At 39.2% G+C, this 18525-nt stretch overlaps 1 protein-coding gene across 1 annotated transcript in view; it reads right to left on the reverse strand.

The window, feature by feature from the left end:
* Window positions 1–6119: 6119 nt before the first annotated feature.
* LOC123512734 (neuroparsin-A-like) overlaps window positions 6120–18525 on the reverse strand; it is a 15799-nt gene continuing 3393 nt past the window's right edge. Inside the window, exons 2-4 of the mRNA XM_045269302.1 lie at window positions 13481–13566; window positions 8943–9060; window positions 6120–8410 (exon numbers count right to left, since the gene is read on the reverse strand). Of these exons, the coding sequence (XP_045125237.1) occupies window positions 8282–8410; window positions 8943–9060; window positions 13481–13554 (321 nt within the window). The 5' untranslated portion in view covers window positions 13555–13566 and the 3' untranslated portion in view covers window positions 6120–8281. The remainder of the gene's footprint in view (window positions 8411–8942; window positions 9061–13480; window positions 13567–18525) is intronic.

Here is an 18525-nt window from a genome sequence, read left to right on the forward strand (position 1 = left end):
CCTTTTTTTTTTTTTTATTTCTACCATGTGGACTTTTCAAGGGAATATATGGTCTAAAGGAGGTACTTTTTTGTGGTACCTCCTATCTCAAAGCCCACTCGCTAGGAAACCTTTGCCCTGAGTTTGAGGAAGCCCAACCTACACTCGGACAGTGGATAGGATTCGAACCCGTGCGCTTGGAGACCCCTCGGACCCCAAAGCACGCATGGTCCCACTGTACCACGAGGGCATCTCAGACACTCGTGAAGCATGTCAAGAAAGCGCTATACTTCCGGCCGCGGGAAAGATCAACGCGGACAAGTTCAGTCGTGCCCGTGATACAACAGGCAAGGAAGTTTGATGTACCATTGGTCCTGTGGTAATGCTCACAGGGAAGGGTTCAAGGGACATCTAGTCAGCCACCTGTGCGGGTAGGTTAGGTTGGGAGGGTGGGCTTGGCCAGGCTGGTTTGGTCAGGTTTGATTTGTTTTGTTTGGATGGGTTAAATCAAATTAGTTTTGTTATATCATGTTACTAGTTTGTTTAGATTAAGTTTTCCCCGTTCTAATATATCTCAGAGAAGTGAAATTAAAAATAGTAGTAATTATTTTGATCTCAGGAGTGATGGCCTCATTTCTTGCCGTGGGCCTTGCAATGGTGTCTCGCACTTTAATACTATGACATCTCGGTCGAAGCGGTGTCTTTTGGTGAGTTCTGCGTCACTCATTGCGTTGATTCTTCCTCCTTCCTTCCTGTCGAGTATTGTTGCTTTATACACACTGCACAGACATACACACATACACTCATTACACATACATACACACATACACCAGTTAATTCTCTTCCTCCTTCCTTCCTATCGAGTGTCGTCGCTGTCATCGTTAGAAGAGCAAGGTACTTTATTGTTTTCACTCTAAAGTTACTCCACACTGGGATCAGGAAGCAGGTGGTATTCGATCCCATCCTTACGCAAAACACACAGCCAAGCAGGTGTCAGGAATCACTTCAAGGAAAACAGTGAGATAGAAAGGATTGGAGGCAGGGAGAGCGCGGCGTATTCACAAATTCCTTCGTCTCTCACTATGACAAATTTCCAAGGCCACAGAGACAACTAAAGCATAATTTTTCAAGACAGTTTCTCCTATCAATAAACTATAAACCTTGGTAATCCATCACTAAAACCATAAAAATACACTTAAAAACACGAGTATCTTCACCTGGATGGAGCCTATTTATAAAGCAGTAACAGTGAGAGAGCAACGCGTTTCAGAATACGGGGGTAGGAGTGCATCTGGGAAGAGTTCAAAGCAGTCTGTGTTTAATTGAGTTCATCATTGGTGGCGCCGCGACAGTTGAGGCCATAAGACAGTTTGGCGGCGCGGAGGAGCATGGTAATAATAGTATAGTCCAACATGAGATGCAGCATTGCAGGGAGGGAGTGGTGACCTTGAAGACGATCACCCCAAGGAGACGCACTGATGAAGCTAAATGGCAGTTGGCTCCACCCCGCTTAAGGAGTTGATGCGTTGAGTGCACACCCGCAACACATGAATCGTGCACTGTGTCACGTTACGCTGAAAAAAAAAGAGAGGAAGAAAAAAAGGAAAAAGATAAACACGTTACTTCTCTAAAAGATAAACATGTTACCTAAAAAGAGAGAAAAATTTAAAGAAAGAAAAAAAAAAAACGTTAAAGAGAGAAAGAAAAAGTTTGAGAGGAAGAAAAAGTCAGAAAAAAGAAAAGCTAAGCGCATTACCGTGAAAGTTAGAGAAAAAAAGAAAAGCTAAGCACATTACCGTGACAAGAAGAAAATCAACACGTAACAATTAGAAGAGGAAAAAAAAAAAGAAAGAATAATAACAAAAGAAATGGTTGAAAAAATGTATTCTTTGTGATTTTCAAATTTTACGTTGAAATAAGAAAAATAAAGAGAACATTAAAGACAAGTTTTCTTTATTTAATTTCTTTCGTCTTTTCTTGTACTTTATCTCTTAAACATCATAAAATCCCTTAGAATCACAAAATACACAGATTTCCTCGACATTATTCCTTTGCTAAGACACAAACACTACCAAACCCCTTTATCAATCACCTATTTTTACTAACATCACAAAATCTCTCATTGTAAAACGTTCATTAAACGCCAAAACACAACTGAACCCCTTAAAGTACTGGGACGTATTTGTACCATGAGTTTTTAAGTATGATTAGACGATTTTATTGACATTAGGAAGGGTCTATAAAGATCAAAAGAGTAATGGTCAGAATTTTCACTATTTTGGTTCCCATATAAGTATCTGAAGCTGTATAAAGTCGCCAAATAGTAAGCAGAATGAATATGAAAAGGGGCTAATCTTCTGAACACAGCATTTAGCACCTCTTCTGTTCATATTACAAATACGTAAAGAGGATCTGAGTAAATATAAACACTACTAAACCCTTTTATCAATCAGCTATTTATACAAACACCATAAAATCTCTTAAAATCACCAAAAAAACACAACTTAATCCTCTAAATACAGGATATAACATCTTTTCTCATATCACAAGTGCGTAGAGAGGATTTGAGAGCCTCTTGCTGCTTGGAACCGCTTGGAACTCGTCTCGCGGTTCATAATCAGTGCAGCTGCGTCACCCTGCGTGCAGCCTCGTCAAGACGCAGCCAGGCGGTGTTGTTAGTGCAATGACCAACAAGTTTCAACGTTAACAGGCTCCTACACTAGATTCGGAGGGAGAGGGGAGAGACAATTGAGGGAGAGGGTGAGAGAGAGGGAGAGAGAAAGAGAGAGAGAGCTATTTTTAAACTCGTGTCCTTGTTCGGCCTTCGCGCGGAAAGGTCAGAGGAATGCTGGGAACATAGCAAGGTTCTTCTCCCTCCTGAACTTTTCTAAGGTCAAGGAGGTAAGCGGATAATTTTTTCAGTTTCTCATGGATATTCTGGATATTGATGCAAACTCCAGCTCAAACTACCGCCAGAATCACGAGAGAGAATCACGTCTCAGGCGATTTCCGTCGTCTTTTTACTCTTCTGTCAACTCTTTCCGTCGTCTTGAGTTAGACGGAACGCATCGTTTTCGTCTCGCGCCAATTTTTAGTCAAAATAAGAACTATGGTTTCTAATCAGCACTTTTATTAATTTTTTTTTTGTTAAACGGAAGAATGCTATTATTATAACAAGAAATTTAAATGAGCTGGTGAATATATATTTGTATACATATTATTTTTTCTTCTAGCCTAGCAATGAAAAGTTCCTCAGTTGTTTGTGTACATTTCCAGGGGAGTGCGAATGTGCGATGTTTTTGAATATTTCCAAGGCAACTTCCAAGTAGCTGGCCAAGATGAGCAGTGGACAAAACACACTGACGAATTTCTCATAGAGAGTATTAGAGGTCACCGTTGCCTTTGGGATCACAGAACAGGTGATTACATTATAAGGTGCAAAAAAGCCGCGGCTTGCTGGGGTGAATGAGGAGGTGTCATGTTTGTTTACATTCGACAAGCGCGGCAAAGGCGGAAGCAAGCTTGTGTGTGACGGCCACCGTCTGCAAAAGTTGACAGTCGCTAGAAAATTGACGGAAAAAGAAGACGGAAAAGTGCTAGTGTCACGCCACCTTTTAAGGAAGGTATGCTGTGAAATCGAGGAGTATCGTGGTGATGGTGATGTTAGTGTTATTTGTGGCTATGGTAATGGTGATGGAGTGGTTGTGCTGTGTTTGTGTGGTGGTCAAGGACAAGTTGGATGGTGTTAGTTAAATAGGTGTTATTTATTTATTTTTTCTCGCTAGCATCGTGGATTACTCGCCCCGCCACCTTAGAAACACGAATACTCTTGAAAATCTTAATAGTTCTCATAAAATATTCTCTTCAAAAGGCCACGAAGATGAAGAGTCGAGTCTGTTGATAAAGTGAAGCGTTGTTAGCAATAATGGTTTTGTAGTTTCAATGCTTTTCGTTCCATATCACTGCTCGTTTCATAATGGTAAATATAGATTGAATAATGCGCTCAGTAAAGAATATAAGTGATATGATGCGTAGTGGAAGTATGTAGGTGTGTAAGTAAGTAAGTAGACAACTCTTTTCTCTCACACAAAACTACATGGAAATAACTACACATAAATTCTTCACGCTAAAAAAAAAAAAGATAAATAAATAAAAAAAATAAATACGACAAATAAATAAATAAAAAAGTAAATAAATAATAAATGAATAAATAAATGAAGTAGATAAATAAAAAATAAATGAATAATAAAAAAAATGACTACCATCCTCGGAGTCTTTTTTTAAACTACCTTTCTGTCAGCTTGCTTGGGAACCGGCACCTCAATGGGCCTTTTTCTTTTAATCACAGCTATTGTTGCCCTTGGCCGATTTTCTCCTCTTACATAAAAAAAAAAAAAGAATATAAGTTAAAAGTCTGTAGAAGTATAGGTGAAGTTATGTCTAAGTATGTAATATTATAAGTTTTTTTTCTATATATATATATTAGAGAGGAAAGCTGGCTAAAGGCAATATGATACGAAAAAAAGGGCCCACTTAGTTGCCAGTCCCCTTGTAGGTCTGAGAGAGTTAGCCCGAAAAATAGAAAGGAATAAATGTCTTGAAACCTCCCTCTTAAATAAAGTCAAGTCAAGGAAGTTGGAAATATAGAAGACGGTATAGAGTTCCAGAGTTCACCAGAGAAAATGAACACGTAACTATTAGCATGTGGTATGTAAGTGAAAGAATACGAAGTGGAAGTGTATAGATGTATAAGGTAAGGACAGAACCCAACAGACTAACATTCTCCCAATAGTCATCATACACAAAAGACAATGATCGTACTTCTTCCATACACAAAACACAATTATCATACACTTTCTCATGCATAATAATAACGGGCAGAATGAATCATAACGTCCTCTTGTATGTGTATCCAGCATGTGTAAGTATAAGCTAAGGACAGGCTAACCTAACATTCCCCAATAGTCATCATACACAAAACACTATTATCGTATACCTTCCCATGCAAAGAAAAGCGGGTAAAATAAATCATAACCTTCCTTTCTAGTATACCCAGTGTACACATATACAAGCTAAGGACAGGCTAAACTAACATTCCCCAGTAGTCATCATACACAAAACACAATTATCGTACTCCTTATGCAAAGAATAACGGATAGAATAGATCATATCCTCTTAAATTGTATCCAACTCTCTTTTAATTCTTTAACGTGAGATACTAAAGCAAAAACCGTATCGAAGGAAGGAAATGTTGCTAAGTAAATACAAACACATATATGTACCGTTATTTATGTGTTTATTTTGTTAGTCTCGATTATGTAATGGGTTTATTGTCACCCTGTTTTCTGTGCAAGGTCTCGTAATGTCGGTTATAACATGTAACGGGAGGGGCCACTTAAATAATTTGGTTGTTGTGGCTTTTTCTTTTTTTTTTCTTCTTTTTTTTTCCCCTTAATTTATTTCTCTATTTTTTTCTTCATTTCATCATCATCATCATCATCATCATTATCATCATCATCTTCTTCTTCTTCTTCTTCTTCTTTTTCTTCTACTTCTTTTCCACATTATTATTATTATTATTATTATTATTATTATTATTATTATTATTATTATTATTATTATTATCATCATTCTCCTTATTATTATTAGTAGTAGTTTCGTAATAGTCTCTCAAATAGTCTTCTTTATAACTATTAACAGAATGTTGTCATGTTGATAGTGTGAGAGAGATATAAGAAAATAACAAGATTATGTAAACAGAGAGAGAGAGAGAGAGAGAGAGAGAGAGAGAGAGAGAGAGAGAGAGAGAGAATGTCAGCCCTTAAGTTATTCTACACAAACTGACAGAATAATATTTCCATTCATTCATTCATTCAGTCAGTCAGTCAATCAGTCAGTCAGTCAGTCAATCAGTCAGTCAGTCAGTCACTCACTCACTCACTCACTCAATCAGTCAGTCAATCAGTCAATAAGTCAGTCAGTCAATCAGTCAGTCAATCAGTTAATCAGTCACTCAGTCAATCAGTCACTCACTCAATCAGTCAGTCAATCAGCCACTCAGTCAATCAGTCAGGCAGTCAGTGGGTGAGTCAGGGGCAGGAGTCGGGGAGTGGGGGGGGGTGTGGAAGTGAAACAGGGCATTAGGAACAAACGTTTATTTTATGAAAAAAGATGAGCTTACACATTAGTTATTGCCTTTCGTATACTGAAACCTTCCTCTCAGTCACTTCTTTATCACAATGACGCGCCGCTCACCACAGATAACAACGCCAATAATAATAATAATAATAAAAATAATAATAATAATAATAATAATAATAATAAAACATGAGAAATAGATACCCAAGCTACATATTTTTTTTCTTTCTTTTCTTCTTTCCTTTTATTTATTTATGTACTTATTTTTGATTGGGTTAAGTTGTGCTAGGTCAAGTTAGGTTAGGATAGGTCAGACTCGGTGACCTAGCGTGACCTTACCTGACCTTCTAGTTAATAGCTAAGGTCGCTGTTCCTCACGTATGGTAATAATGAGAATAACAATGATAATAATGCCAATAACAACGATAATAACGATGATAAAAATGACAATAATGGTGATAACAATAATAGTGTCATGAGAATAAAGACATATAATAACAAGTCTTTAATTATTGTCAAAGCAAATGATGAATAGAATAATAACCAAAATAACAACAGGAACACGAACAACAAAAACAACAACACGAGAAAACACAAATAAAAAAAAAGATAGAAAAAAAAGAAAAGAAAAAAACTCATTAATTATTGTTTTTTTTTTTGTCATCTTTCTATCCTTTGTTTTTAGTTTCCCTACTGCAGAGAAAACGTAATTAACAAAATCAATAAAAAAAATGAATAAATAACAACAAAATTTTCCCTTTTCCCTTTTCTTTTTTGTTCTTTTTTTATCTTAGTTTCCTCTGCGTAGAGAAAACGTAACACACAGCTCGCTTTATCCCTTGCAAAACTTGTCCAAACTTGTTCCAGCTTATCTTCTTCTTTAAGTCTCTCTGATCAGCAGCTTTGCAAGAATCCAGCTTAGTTTTCACCGCAATCCTTGACATCGTAAGGAAATATACACCGTTGGAAGAGAGAGAGAGAGAGAGAGAGAGAGAGAGAGAGAGAGAGAGAGAGAGAGAGAGATCGTAATATTTCTAAATGGTAAAGTTTGTTCATAAATATTTTGATCTCTGACGAATGTGAAGAAAAGGTAACTCAAAAAGGGGAAAGTAAAAGAAAAGAGAGAAAAAAGATAAATCAAGAACCGAGTACAAAACATTGATAAAAAGGAAGAAGTACAAAAATAATAACAATGATAACAACAAAAGCGTACAAAATATACAGGTAGAAATATGGAATAAACGAAAGAACGAAGAGATAAATGGATAAAAAAAACCAATAATAATAATAATAATAATAATAATGATAATAATAATAATGGACGAAGAAAGAAAACGGGATTAGCGAGACGTACGAACGCGAGATATGGCGAACGAAAACGGGAAGACATAACAACAAAAAACGGGAAGAGTCCAAACAGCACCACCAATATTGAAAAAAATGGAAGAAATAAACAGAATAAAAACAAATAATTAAGGAAGGAAAATAAGCAGAATCATCAAATTATTGTTTTCATATTCATTTTCCCTTTTCTTATATTCTTTTTCTTTAATTTTCTCTTCTTTCACGGTTTTATTCTCAATTTTTCTTTATTCCCCTTCATTTTCTTTAATTTTCATCTGTCTCTTCTTTTCTCCTTCGTCTTCTTTCACTGTCTTAGTTCCTTACATTTATGACCACTTGTTGTGTCTTTTCTCTCCTTCTTTCTCTTCGTTTCTCTATTCCTCGTCTTTACTTTCACCTGTCACTCTTTTTTTCCTTCTTTCCTTTCATTGATTTCCTCGGTCCCTCATCGTTCATTTTCAACAGTTCCTTTTTATCTTGCTCCATTTCTTCAGTTTTCTCTTTCAAGACTGTATAATATTTACACTTCATTCACATATCCCGCATTTTACTAATATTCACCAATCACACCCTTTGAAATTGAACACTTTTCCGAACCAACTCATAACTCCTCGTTTTCTTTTATCACAATTTCCCGCCCCCCCAAAAAAAACCCTTCATTTCGTTACTCATCCCTGTTTATCGTTTTTAATCCGAAAAAAAAAGGCAGGAGGAGGAGGGAGAGAGATAACAGAGAGCGAAACAACAGCAAATCAGAAGTCAGTCGCAGCAGCAGCAGGAGGAGGATGTGGAGGAGTAGGAGTACCCAGGGCGAGGTTCCTTAGCAGAATCTACCCAGGGCACATTGAAGATCCTGCGAGCAGCCTGCGCAGTAGCCACACACACAGTACATTCCCTTTCCACAGGACCCATTGGCATTCCATCGTCCTCCACAGGTCTCCCCGGGCCCCTGAAGGAGATTAAGTAGTGTTGAGTGACTTGTTTGTAGTGTTTTGTGGGTATTAGTGGTGCTTTGTGGGTATTTGTGGTGTTGTGTGGGTTATCTGGTGTTGTGTAGGTTATTTGTGGTGTTGTGTAGATTATTTGTGGTGTAGTGTGGGTTATTTGTGATGTTTTGTGGGTATTTGTGGTGTTGTGTGGGTATTTGTGGTGTTTTGTGGGTTATTTGTGGCATTGTGTGGGGTGGGTTGGTGTGGTGTTGAGTGACTTATTTTTGGTGTTGTGTTTGTTTTGGGTTTTCAGTCTGTTGTGTTGGTTTTCAAGGTCTGGTGTTGGTGTGTGATGAGTGAGAGAGAAAACACACACACACACACACACACACACTCTCTCTCTCTCTCTCTCTCTCTCTCTCTCTCTGAAACCTCCCATCCTTACCTTCATTCATCGGTGCCCTGAATAAATCAATCACTCATTCACACACTCAGCCAGCCAGTCAGTCAGTCAATCAGCCAGCCAGCCAACCAGCCAGTCAATCAACTCACCTTAGCACACTTGGCGTTGCCGCACCAGTCCATTACAACGCCGTGTCTGCAGGGCGCCTGGAGCATCTCGGGGAGCACCTCGTTGAGAGAGGAACAGATGGGGCCGCCCTCGCATCTTCTGTACAGAGAAAGAAGCGTCAGAACAATGGAAGGAAGGTACAGGGAGCCATCGGGGTACAAAATATGCTCGTCCGTTGCTACGTTCATTAGGATGCGATGAAGGTGGATGAAGGATACATAAAAAGGAAAATAAATGAATAAGAGAAGGAGGTAGAAGCCACGGGGGCACGTATGTATAGATTATGTATACCAAAAGTGTGCGCCAAGGTGATTGATGAAGGTTTGGAAAGATATAGCACTTCAAACAACGCATTAGAAGAAAGGGCAGGAAAAATAGAATAACTGGAGAAAAACGGGAGGATAATCTTTCTTGGCAGAGAGAGAGAGAGAGAGAGAGAGAGAGAGAGAGAGAGAGAGAGAAACCTTAATATAATTCTTCCCTTCCTTCTTATCACCACTCATGCCTTCTTTGCCTTTCCTTCCTCTCCTCTTCTCTTAAACTCGAGCCTGTTTATCGCAGTCACTCGAGCCATTAAGAAAAAATAGTGCTACTATAAAACGCATATCAGTTATGGAGTCATCAAGAGAGAGAGAGAGAGAGAGAGAGCAATATTCCGAGACGTTCTATCTCTACCATGACTATTTTCCAAGGCCAGAGATGATTGGCCGAGTTCCCATGAGTGTTTCTCCTGCTTATACTGTACAAATAGCATTAACATGTCTCTGGAACCTTAGAAACACCACTGAAAACCCGTGTCACTTCAACTAGAGCCTTCAGAAAATAATGAAGGTGCGGCGCGAGGCAGGAGTGTTTCTGAAGCAGGAGTTATGAAGCCTAGCCAACTTCACGAGCCGGCCAGACAGCCTAGGCTAGTCTATGGAGGATCTCAACTAACACTACTTGGGGTGGAGGTCGTTTAACCCGCCCAGACGACCTCCGCTATTACACCCAGACAGCCAGCCGGGCCCTTCACCAGCGGCTTATGTACAGCTGCACCCACCATCCGACGCGAAAAAATGGAGAGAGAGAGAGAGAGAGAGAGAGAGAGAGAGAGAGTAGCATTCATCATAGCGGGCGAGGAACACACACACACACACACACGCGGTCTTACGCTCACGTGCACACAGTCTCTCAGCCCCAATGCTTTGCTCTCCCACGAGTTTTGTGTTCAGAGGCCACAGAGACGTTTTATCGTGTTCTCATGGGTGTTTTCTCCCACTATTGGGGCAAAGACCTAGCCAAACTATCACTATTGTCACCAGAACATCTTCGAAAAAGTGTATACTGCTTCCTGATGCTGCAAACTCATCCCTAACCACATGAGAACATCATCAAAACCACACTGCCTTTCCTCTCAGCCTCACAATTGTGTTAAATCTTAGCTACGCTTTTACTACAAGCACGAAAACACCTTTAATAAACACAATGCCTTCCATTCCATCCTTCCCAAAGTGTATAATCCTATTTACTCTACTATAAAAAAAACCACTTAGAAACCTGAAACAACGTCCATAAAAACACTCAAAAACCAGCTAAGAGAGAGAGAGAGAGAGAGAGAGAGAGAGAATGCGGTTACGTGACCCCAGCAGAGCATGCAGAGCAGAGGCAAGGTGGCGTAGTGCAAGCAGGAAGATACTGCTTACAGAGATTACATTACATTTCCTCGAGTACAGGCCCCCTCCCCCCTTCCCCTCGACAGGCACGCTGTTTATGGGACAGGCGAGATGAGGGCGCAAGTACAGTTGATGGAGAGTTGATGTGTGTGCGTCTGGGGCGAGGCTACGTACGGATCCCGCTGCGCTCTTCCACCAGCCCAGCACCCCAGCCCGCATCATGTCGTTTCTTTTACATCTGCTTGGCGCCGATCTAACGCCGCCCTGGGCCTCTCTGTGGGTCAAACTACGCACTCAGAAGCCAGCCGCAGACCCTAATTACCCGTGAGTGCGTGTTAGCGGCGTTGAAAGAGAGTAAAAAGGGAAGCTATTGGAGGTTGTCGCGCGCGGGGAGGCGAGGAAGCACCGTGAGGGTTGCAGGCGAGTGCTGACCGGGTGGCTCTCTCTCGACCAGACTCGCTTATAACCCCAACGGCCTTGAATCTAGGAGCCCTGATGGCGGCCTTTGTGTGATGGGGCGGCCAGTATTGGGGAGTCACTTGTGGCGGTTATGTGGTGATGGCGAACTGTTGTTGCTACCATGAGGGAGGGAGGGAGGAAGGGAAGAACGGCCGGAGAGAGAGTGAGGGACGAAGAGAAAGAGCGGCGCGGGACGGGAAACGATCTTTGCTTTCATTCATTTTCTCGTTTTCTCCTTTCATTGACATACATCTCCCTCAAAAGACATATTTCGCATCGATTGTGTTTACACTGAGCTATTGCAATTGTTGGTTTCATTTAATTAGTTGAGTTTTAAAGTATTTTCCATCAGGACGAAACCAGAGAAAGAGCAAGCGGGACGGGGCGAGGGATGAGGGCGAGGCTTTCCACGGAGCGTTGACCGGAGCACAGCGGCATTTTGTTTGTTTCACTCCTTCCCTTTTACTCCTCGTGGGGAGTGAGGGACGACGGCGGCTTAAAATAGAACACTGAACTGGTTAAGTAACGTACCTTTGGAATTTACACCGTTAGATAATAGGGAATTCTAGTTATTGCCATTGTTATTTCTATTCTCAAGATTCGTTGTTTCAGAGTTAAATACTGATAAAAATCCTTCTTCATTTTAGTAAATTTGAGGAACAAACGCTAAATTCAATACAGACTGAAATATACAGAATAAAAGAATAAAAGTATTAAAAAGTGTTTATATTTTTTGTAGAAACGAAACTTTTATAAATCCTGGCTCAAAAGAGAGAGAGAGAGAGAGAGAGAGAGAGAGAGAGAGAGAGAGAGAGAGAGAGAGAGAGAGAGAGAGAGAAATGTGGAATTTAACACGACCAAAATAAACGAGAGAAAAAATAAAAGCAAGAAAACAAAGTAAAAAAAAAAAAAAATCTCTTGATTAACCAAAACAAACTAAAAAAAGTAAAAAATAACAAAAATAAAAATAAAAGAAATCCTGAACATCCAAACATAATGTAAAAAAATAAATAAAACAAATAAAGGAAAAGAAAAAGAAAAAAAACTAAAAATCCCTTGAACACCAAAGTAAACACAAACAAAAGAACATCAATCGATAACCGAAAAAAAAAAAAAAAAATTTCCCATAAACCCGTATAATTAACCAAGCCTCTTCACCACCACCACCACCACCACCTATTCTTCCTCCTCTTCCTCTTCCTTCTCCTCCTCACCACAGCCTTCTAAACAAGTGGCCGTCCTTCACCCTGACTCACGTAACAAGAGGAGAGTTACAGACAGCGGCCACACCAGACCCTATGTCATTTATTATTTAGTGGTGGGCAGCCAGACAGAAAGAGGATCGCGTAGCATTAGTGGTGTCGGCGCCACGGCCCGGGGGAGACACACCGACAGATAGACAGACAGGCAGACAGGCAGACAGGCGAGGTGATGTAGATAGATGGAAGGAGGAATGAGTAGAAAAGTAGATGTGGAAAGATTGGGTTGCTGTGTGTGTTGTGATTATCAGAGAGAGAGAGAGAGAGAGAGAGAGAGAGAGAGAGAGAGAGATGCCAAATTACTCATGTCTAGTACTCTCTCTCTCTCTCTCTCTCTCTCTCATAAAAACACATGCTTTGCTTCTAATAATCATAATAATAATAATAATAATAATAATAATAATAATAATAATAATAATAATAATAATAATAATAATAATAATAATAATAATAATAATAATAATAATAATAATAATAATAATAATAATAATAGTAATAGTAATAACAATACTTAATTTTACAAAAATAAGGAAAGAAATGGGGAAGAAAAATAAATAAAGGAGAGAAAAGAATGAAAGCACATTAATACGAGAGAGAGAGAGAGAGAGAGAGAGAGAGAGAGAGAGAGAGAGAGAGAGAGAGAGAGAGAGAGATGGGAAGAGAATAATGAAGAATGACGGATGGTAATGATGGGAATAGGAGCAGATTTAAAGAGAAGTACACACGCTTCCTGTATACACACACACACACACACACACACACACACACACACACACACACACACACACACACACATGCGCTAGTTACCGCACGTGCATATGCAACGAAGGCACGGTTATGCACACACACACACACACACACACACACACACACAGAATAAAAGGAAAAAGGTGATGAAGAAAACGAGAAAATGAGTTAAGAGCATTAGAGGAGGAGGAGGGGGAGGAGGAGGAGGAGGAGGAGGAGGAGGAGGAGGAGGAGGAGGAGGAGGAGGAGGAGGAGGAGGAGGAGGAGGAGGAGGAGGAGGAGGAGGAGAACAAGAACAAACAGGAAGAGGAGAATAACAAAAACAGGAGCAATAATGAGAGAGAGAGAGAGAGAGAGAGAGAGAGAGAGAGAGAGAGAGAGAGAGAGCTTCTTACTTACCCGGGGAGGAGGAGGAGGAGAGTTGTGGAGGAAACAATAAAGAAGAAAATGCAGCTTCTCGTGGTCATCTCCATGTTTTGTCTTGACTGCGAAAGAAAAGAGAGAAAAAGAAAATAAACAAACATTAGTAAACAACAACAACAACAATAACAACAACAGGAATAATGGATAATAATGGGTATATACAGGTAATGGTGATAATGATAGTGATTTTAATGGTGTTGGTGTTATCCTTTCTTAAATTTGCTGGGAGTGAAATATAATGGGAGAACTTAATGGGGTAATGGGGGAGGAGGTTGTGGTGAAGAGGGGAGGTGAGGGGAGGTATAGGGAGGGATGGACGGTGAGGGGAAGTGAGGGGAGAGATGGGCAGTGAGGGGAAATGAGGGGAATGATGGCCTTGAGGGGAAGTAAGGGGAGGGGTGGGCAGTGAGGGGAATTGAGGGGAAAGATGGAAGGTGAGGGGAAATGAGGGGAGGGATGGCCAGTGAGGGGAAGTGAGGGGAGGGATGGCCAGTGAGGGGAAGTGAGGGGAGGGAAGTAAGAGAAGGACAAGTATCTTTTCCCCCCCCTCCCCCAATCCTCTCTCTCTCTCTCTCTCTCAACTCTGCATGACGATTATTGTAACTCACTAATTGGAATAGATAATGAAAAAAGTAGATAAATAAATGAAGAAAGAAAGAAGGAAAAAATGAAAGGAAAAACTTATCATAATATTTTCTAAGCTCGTGAGTTTCTATTCGTGATCATTAGCCGTCTTTTTTTTTTTTCTTTTTTTTTTCTTAATCAAATGTCAAAGTTTTGTTTTCCAGGCACTCTATTACTACTACTACTACTACTACTACTACTACTACTACTACTACTGCTGCTACTACTACAACTACTACTACTACTAATGTTACTTCTACTACTACTACTACTACTACTACTACTACTACTACTACTACTAATAATAATAATGTTACTACAACAACAACAACAACAGTTCCGCTCCATCTTCAACGCGTCTACGGTCATTTAACACAATTTAAATCCCTCGGGACATTTAAATCACCGCCCGGAAGGTGACACACGAAACATACGGCACACGCTAAACTTCAGAAAACAAAAGAAAATCAGCAATTTCTCCTTTAACGAACCATTACATTCCATCTCACCCTTCACAAATATCTCTTAAAAACACGGCGATTTTTTTCTATCATTTGGAATCGTGGGAAATATTCGGGATAAAGAGATAAAAGGAGAAAAGAAGGGAGATTTATGGCACCCAGACCGAGATCGCAGATTATTGGAACCAGGTGAGTGAGGAGGACCAGAAGGAGTCACGGTGTCATACAGGGAGGGGATGCGACTTTTCTCTCACAGTTTTCCTTTAAATGTCGCCCCAAATCGCCTCTTTCCGCCATGATTATCACCTGGTCGCCTCAGTGGAAGTAAGTTAAAGATGGAGGACTAATTTATTCATGTTTTCCTCCACAGGTGATTGAATTTAGACTTATAATTAGTTTTTAATTAGATATTCTCAAGTGACGGGGCGAGCGCAACCATCGGCCATGCTGGGACTTTCAAAGGGTGTTTATATTAATCTCTTCTTATCTTCGTCATCTTTGTCTATTTATTGGTTTGAGTGAATGTATTTACTTACCAGATGCCTGAATTTTGTGCTTTATTTTGCTTTTTTATCGTAAGTGTTGAAATAAAATGGCTGTTTTGATATATAAGATGTGGATGGTATGGCTCTCAAAACGTGGCCATATGGGTGATGCATCGTTGGTAATTTTAATCGCTTTTTATTTTCGTCATCCTTATTTGTTGTTTGAATTTAGTGAGTGTATTTAATTCCCAGGTGGTTGAATTTTATTTGTCACGTATTTATTTTACTGTAAATGTTGTAGTAAAGGAAATATAATTGATTTTTATTTAAGGAGGAAGATGGCGAAGGTCTCAAAAACGTAGCCATATTAGTCCTTCCTCATTGGTATATTTAATCGCGCTTTATTTACGTATTACTTATTCATTTATTGATTTTAGTGAGTGCATTTGATTACTATGTTGATGAAATATATTTGCTACGTATTTATTTTACAGTAAATGTTGAAATAATATATATATATATATATATATATATATATATATATATATATATATATATATATATATATATATATATATATATAAGGCGGAAGGAAGGGATGGCTTTCAAAACGAAGTCACATTGTCATTTAAGCCATGATAATATTAATCGCTTCTTATCTTGCTCATCCTGATTTATTTATCGACTTAAATGTCTTTCTCAATCTCCCAAGTGGTTCATTTGTAGAGATCGTCTTGGTTGATTAATTCATACTTGCTGAGATGAACTAGAGCAGTGGTTCAAACTGTGTTCCGCGGAGCCCCAGGGTTTCGTGAAGACCTTTCAAGGGTTCCATGGCAAAAAAATTATATATGCTTGACAAAACCTAACTTTTATTTATTAGTACAAACAGGAATGGATAAAATGAAATATGAAAGAGATGAAGTCATTTGTATTTTAGGAGAGAGAGAGAGAGAGAGAGAGAGAGAGAGAGAGAGAGAGAGAGAGAGACTGACTGACTGACTGACTGACTGACTGACTGACTATATACGTAAAGTCCATGTCCATTTAACACCTGTAATACCTATGGGAGGTTCTATTCATATTGGGTGAAGGGTTTGTAGGGGTTCCATCGAATACCAGAAGTGCAAAAAGGTTCCGTGAGTTTGAAAAGCTTGAGAACCACTGAGCTCTTAGAGAATTGATAAGGGAAAATCAAAAGGATATTTCTTAAACACCATATGGCTGCCCGAAAGGGAGCCATGTTGAACCACCACCACCACTGACTGTCTTAATCGCGCGTTATCTTAGCAATCTCTGACTATTTCTGCCTCAAAGTGAAGTTAGAGAGATAAAAACTTAAACTACTTAATTTCCTCACTTTTAGCGCCACATCCATAGAAATAATAGAAGGGTGACTAGTACTGCTTCTTATCGCTCAATATCTTAGCAATCTCTGACTATTTCTGCCTTAGAGGGGATGAATTAGAGAGATAAAGATTTAGACTACTTAATTGACTCACTTTAAACGCCACATCCATTGAAATAACGTAGATAAAAAGCGATAAATATGGCGGAAAGATGACTAGTAATGTTTCTTATCGCTCGTTATCTTAGCAATCACTGACTATTTCTGCTTCAAAGTGGATAGGTTAGAGAGATAAAGACTTAGATTACTTAATTTCTAACTTTTAGCGCTGCATCCACCCAAATAACGTAGATAAATAGCCATAAATAAGATAGAAGAATGACCAGTGCTTCTTCTTATCGCCCAATATCTTAGCAATCTTTGGCCATTTCTGCCTTAGAGGGGATGAATTAGAGAGATAAAGACTTAGACTACTTTGAACCCTACATCCACCCACATAACTTAGATAAATAGCGATAAGATAGAAGAATGAAAAAATAGCGATAAATAAAATAGAAGAATGACTAGTGGTGCTTTTATCGCTGAATATCTTAGCAATCGTTCACTAATTAACACCTGGAATGAGCTAATTAAAGGTATGAAAGGTTGAAATTCACTAATATTCACGTGGTTTCTTATTGTTTCGCGATTTTATGAACGAAACCTTATATTCCTTGACGTTTTGTATGATTTTAACGAACGAAGCACTAACGAACACACACACACACAAAAAAAAAAACGAGTAGAATTGGAAACTATTAGCGAGCGATGGTTAAGAGAATGAGGGAGAGGTGAAAAAAAATAATAAATCGATGTGTTTCTTTTTGTTTCACTCACCGACCAGTGTTTCGAAGCGCTTCATTCTCTCGTCACTACTGTTTTGCAAAGTTTCAGAGTGTTTCGTGTTGTTTCCATATGATTTTCTTAATGGAGATTGCAGAATTCGTTATATTATTACGTAAGTCACGAAAAATACTCTTAAAAAATCGATATAATTCTAGTGTTTAAATTAATATTGTTGGAGAGAGAGAGAGAGAGAGAGAGAGAGAGAGAGAGAGAGAGAGAGAGAGAGAGAGAGAGAGGTTGATATCACTGGTCTTGTTAAACTGCCAATGAAATCATAAAAAAATAACTTAAAAATGAGAATAACTACCACTAAGAGAGAGAGAGAGAGAGAGAGAGAGAGAGTCAGTCCAATGCTCTTTCACGTAATGTACCCCCACTCCCTCTCTCTCCCTAACGCAGTCAATGATAATGCACACTATTGCACCGTTTATGGTACGCTCACGGTACATTCAAGTAATGGGACACACACACACACACACACACACACACACACACACACACACACACACACACACACACACACACACACACACACACACACACACACACACACACACACACACACACACACACACACAGTCTCTCTCTCTCTCTCTCTCTCTCTCTCTCTCTCTCTCTCTCTCTCTCTCTCTCTCTCTCTCTCTCTCTCTCTCTCTCTCCACTCATGGTACACAGCAGCGTTAGTATGATTGACCGGGCAAGGCTGGCCGTTGCTCTCTCTCTCTCTCTCTCTCTCTCTCTCTCTCTCTCTCTCTCTCTCTCTCTCTCTCTCTCTCTCTCTCTCTCTCTCTCTCTCTCGAAAGAATATGAACATTTTCGCAACATGAATTGAATACAACAACAACAACAACAACAACAATAATAATAATAATAATAATAATAATAATAATAATAATAATAATAATGAATCCATAAACAAAATAATGAAAAAAAAAGTGAAAAATGTAGACGTACTTTTCTCGCCGAGTAGCAAAAGAAAATGAAAAAAAAATTAGCATAATGAAAGAAAACCACGCATATATTAGGTAAACTATTCAATTAAGCCTTAGTCCCCAGTCAACACACGAATTTCGCATTACTGTCTTGTCAGAGCTGGGAATTACTTGGTACTATATAGAGTAGTAGTAGTAGTAGTAGTAGTAGTAGTAGGTAGTGGTGGTGGTGGTAGTAGTAGTAGCGTTAGTAGTTCTTGTAGTAGTAGTAGTAGTGGTGGTGATA

This window comes from Portunus trituberculatus, chromosome 34 (assembly GCF_017591435.1).
Source record: "Portunus trituberculatus isolate SZX2019 chromosome 34, ASM1759143v1, whole genome shotgun sequence".
In the NCBI taxonomy this organism is placed as follows: domain Eukaryota; kingdom Metazoa; phylum Arthropoda; class Malacostraca; order Decapoda; family Portunidae; genus Portunus; species Portunus trituberculatus.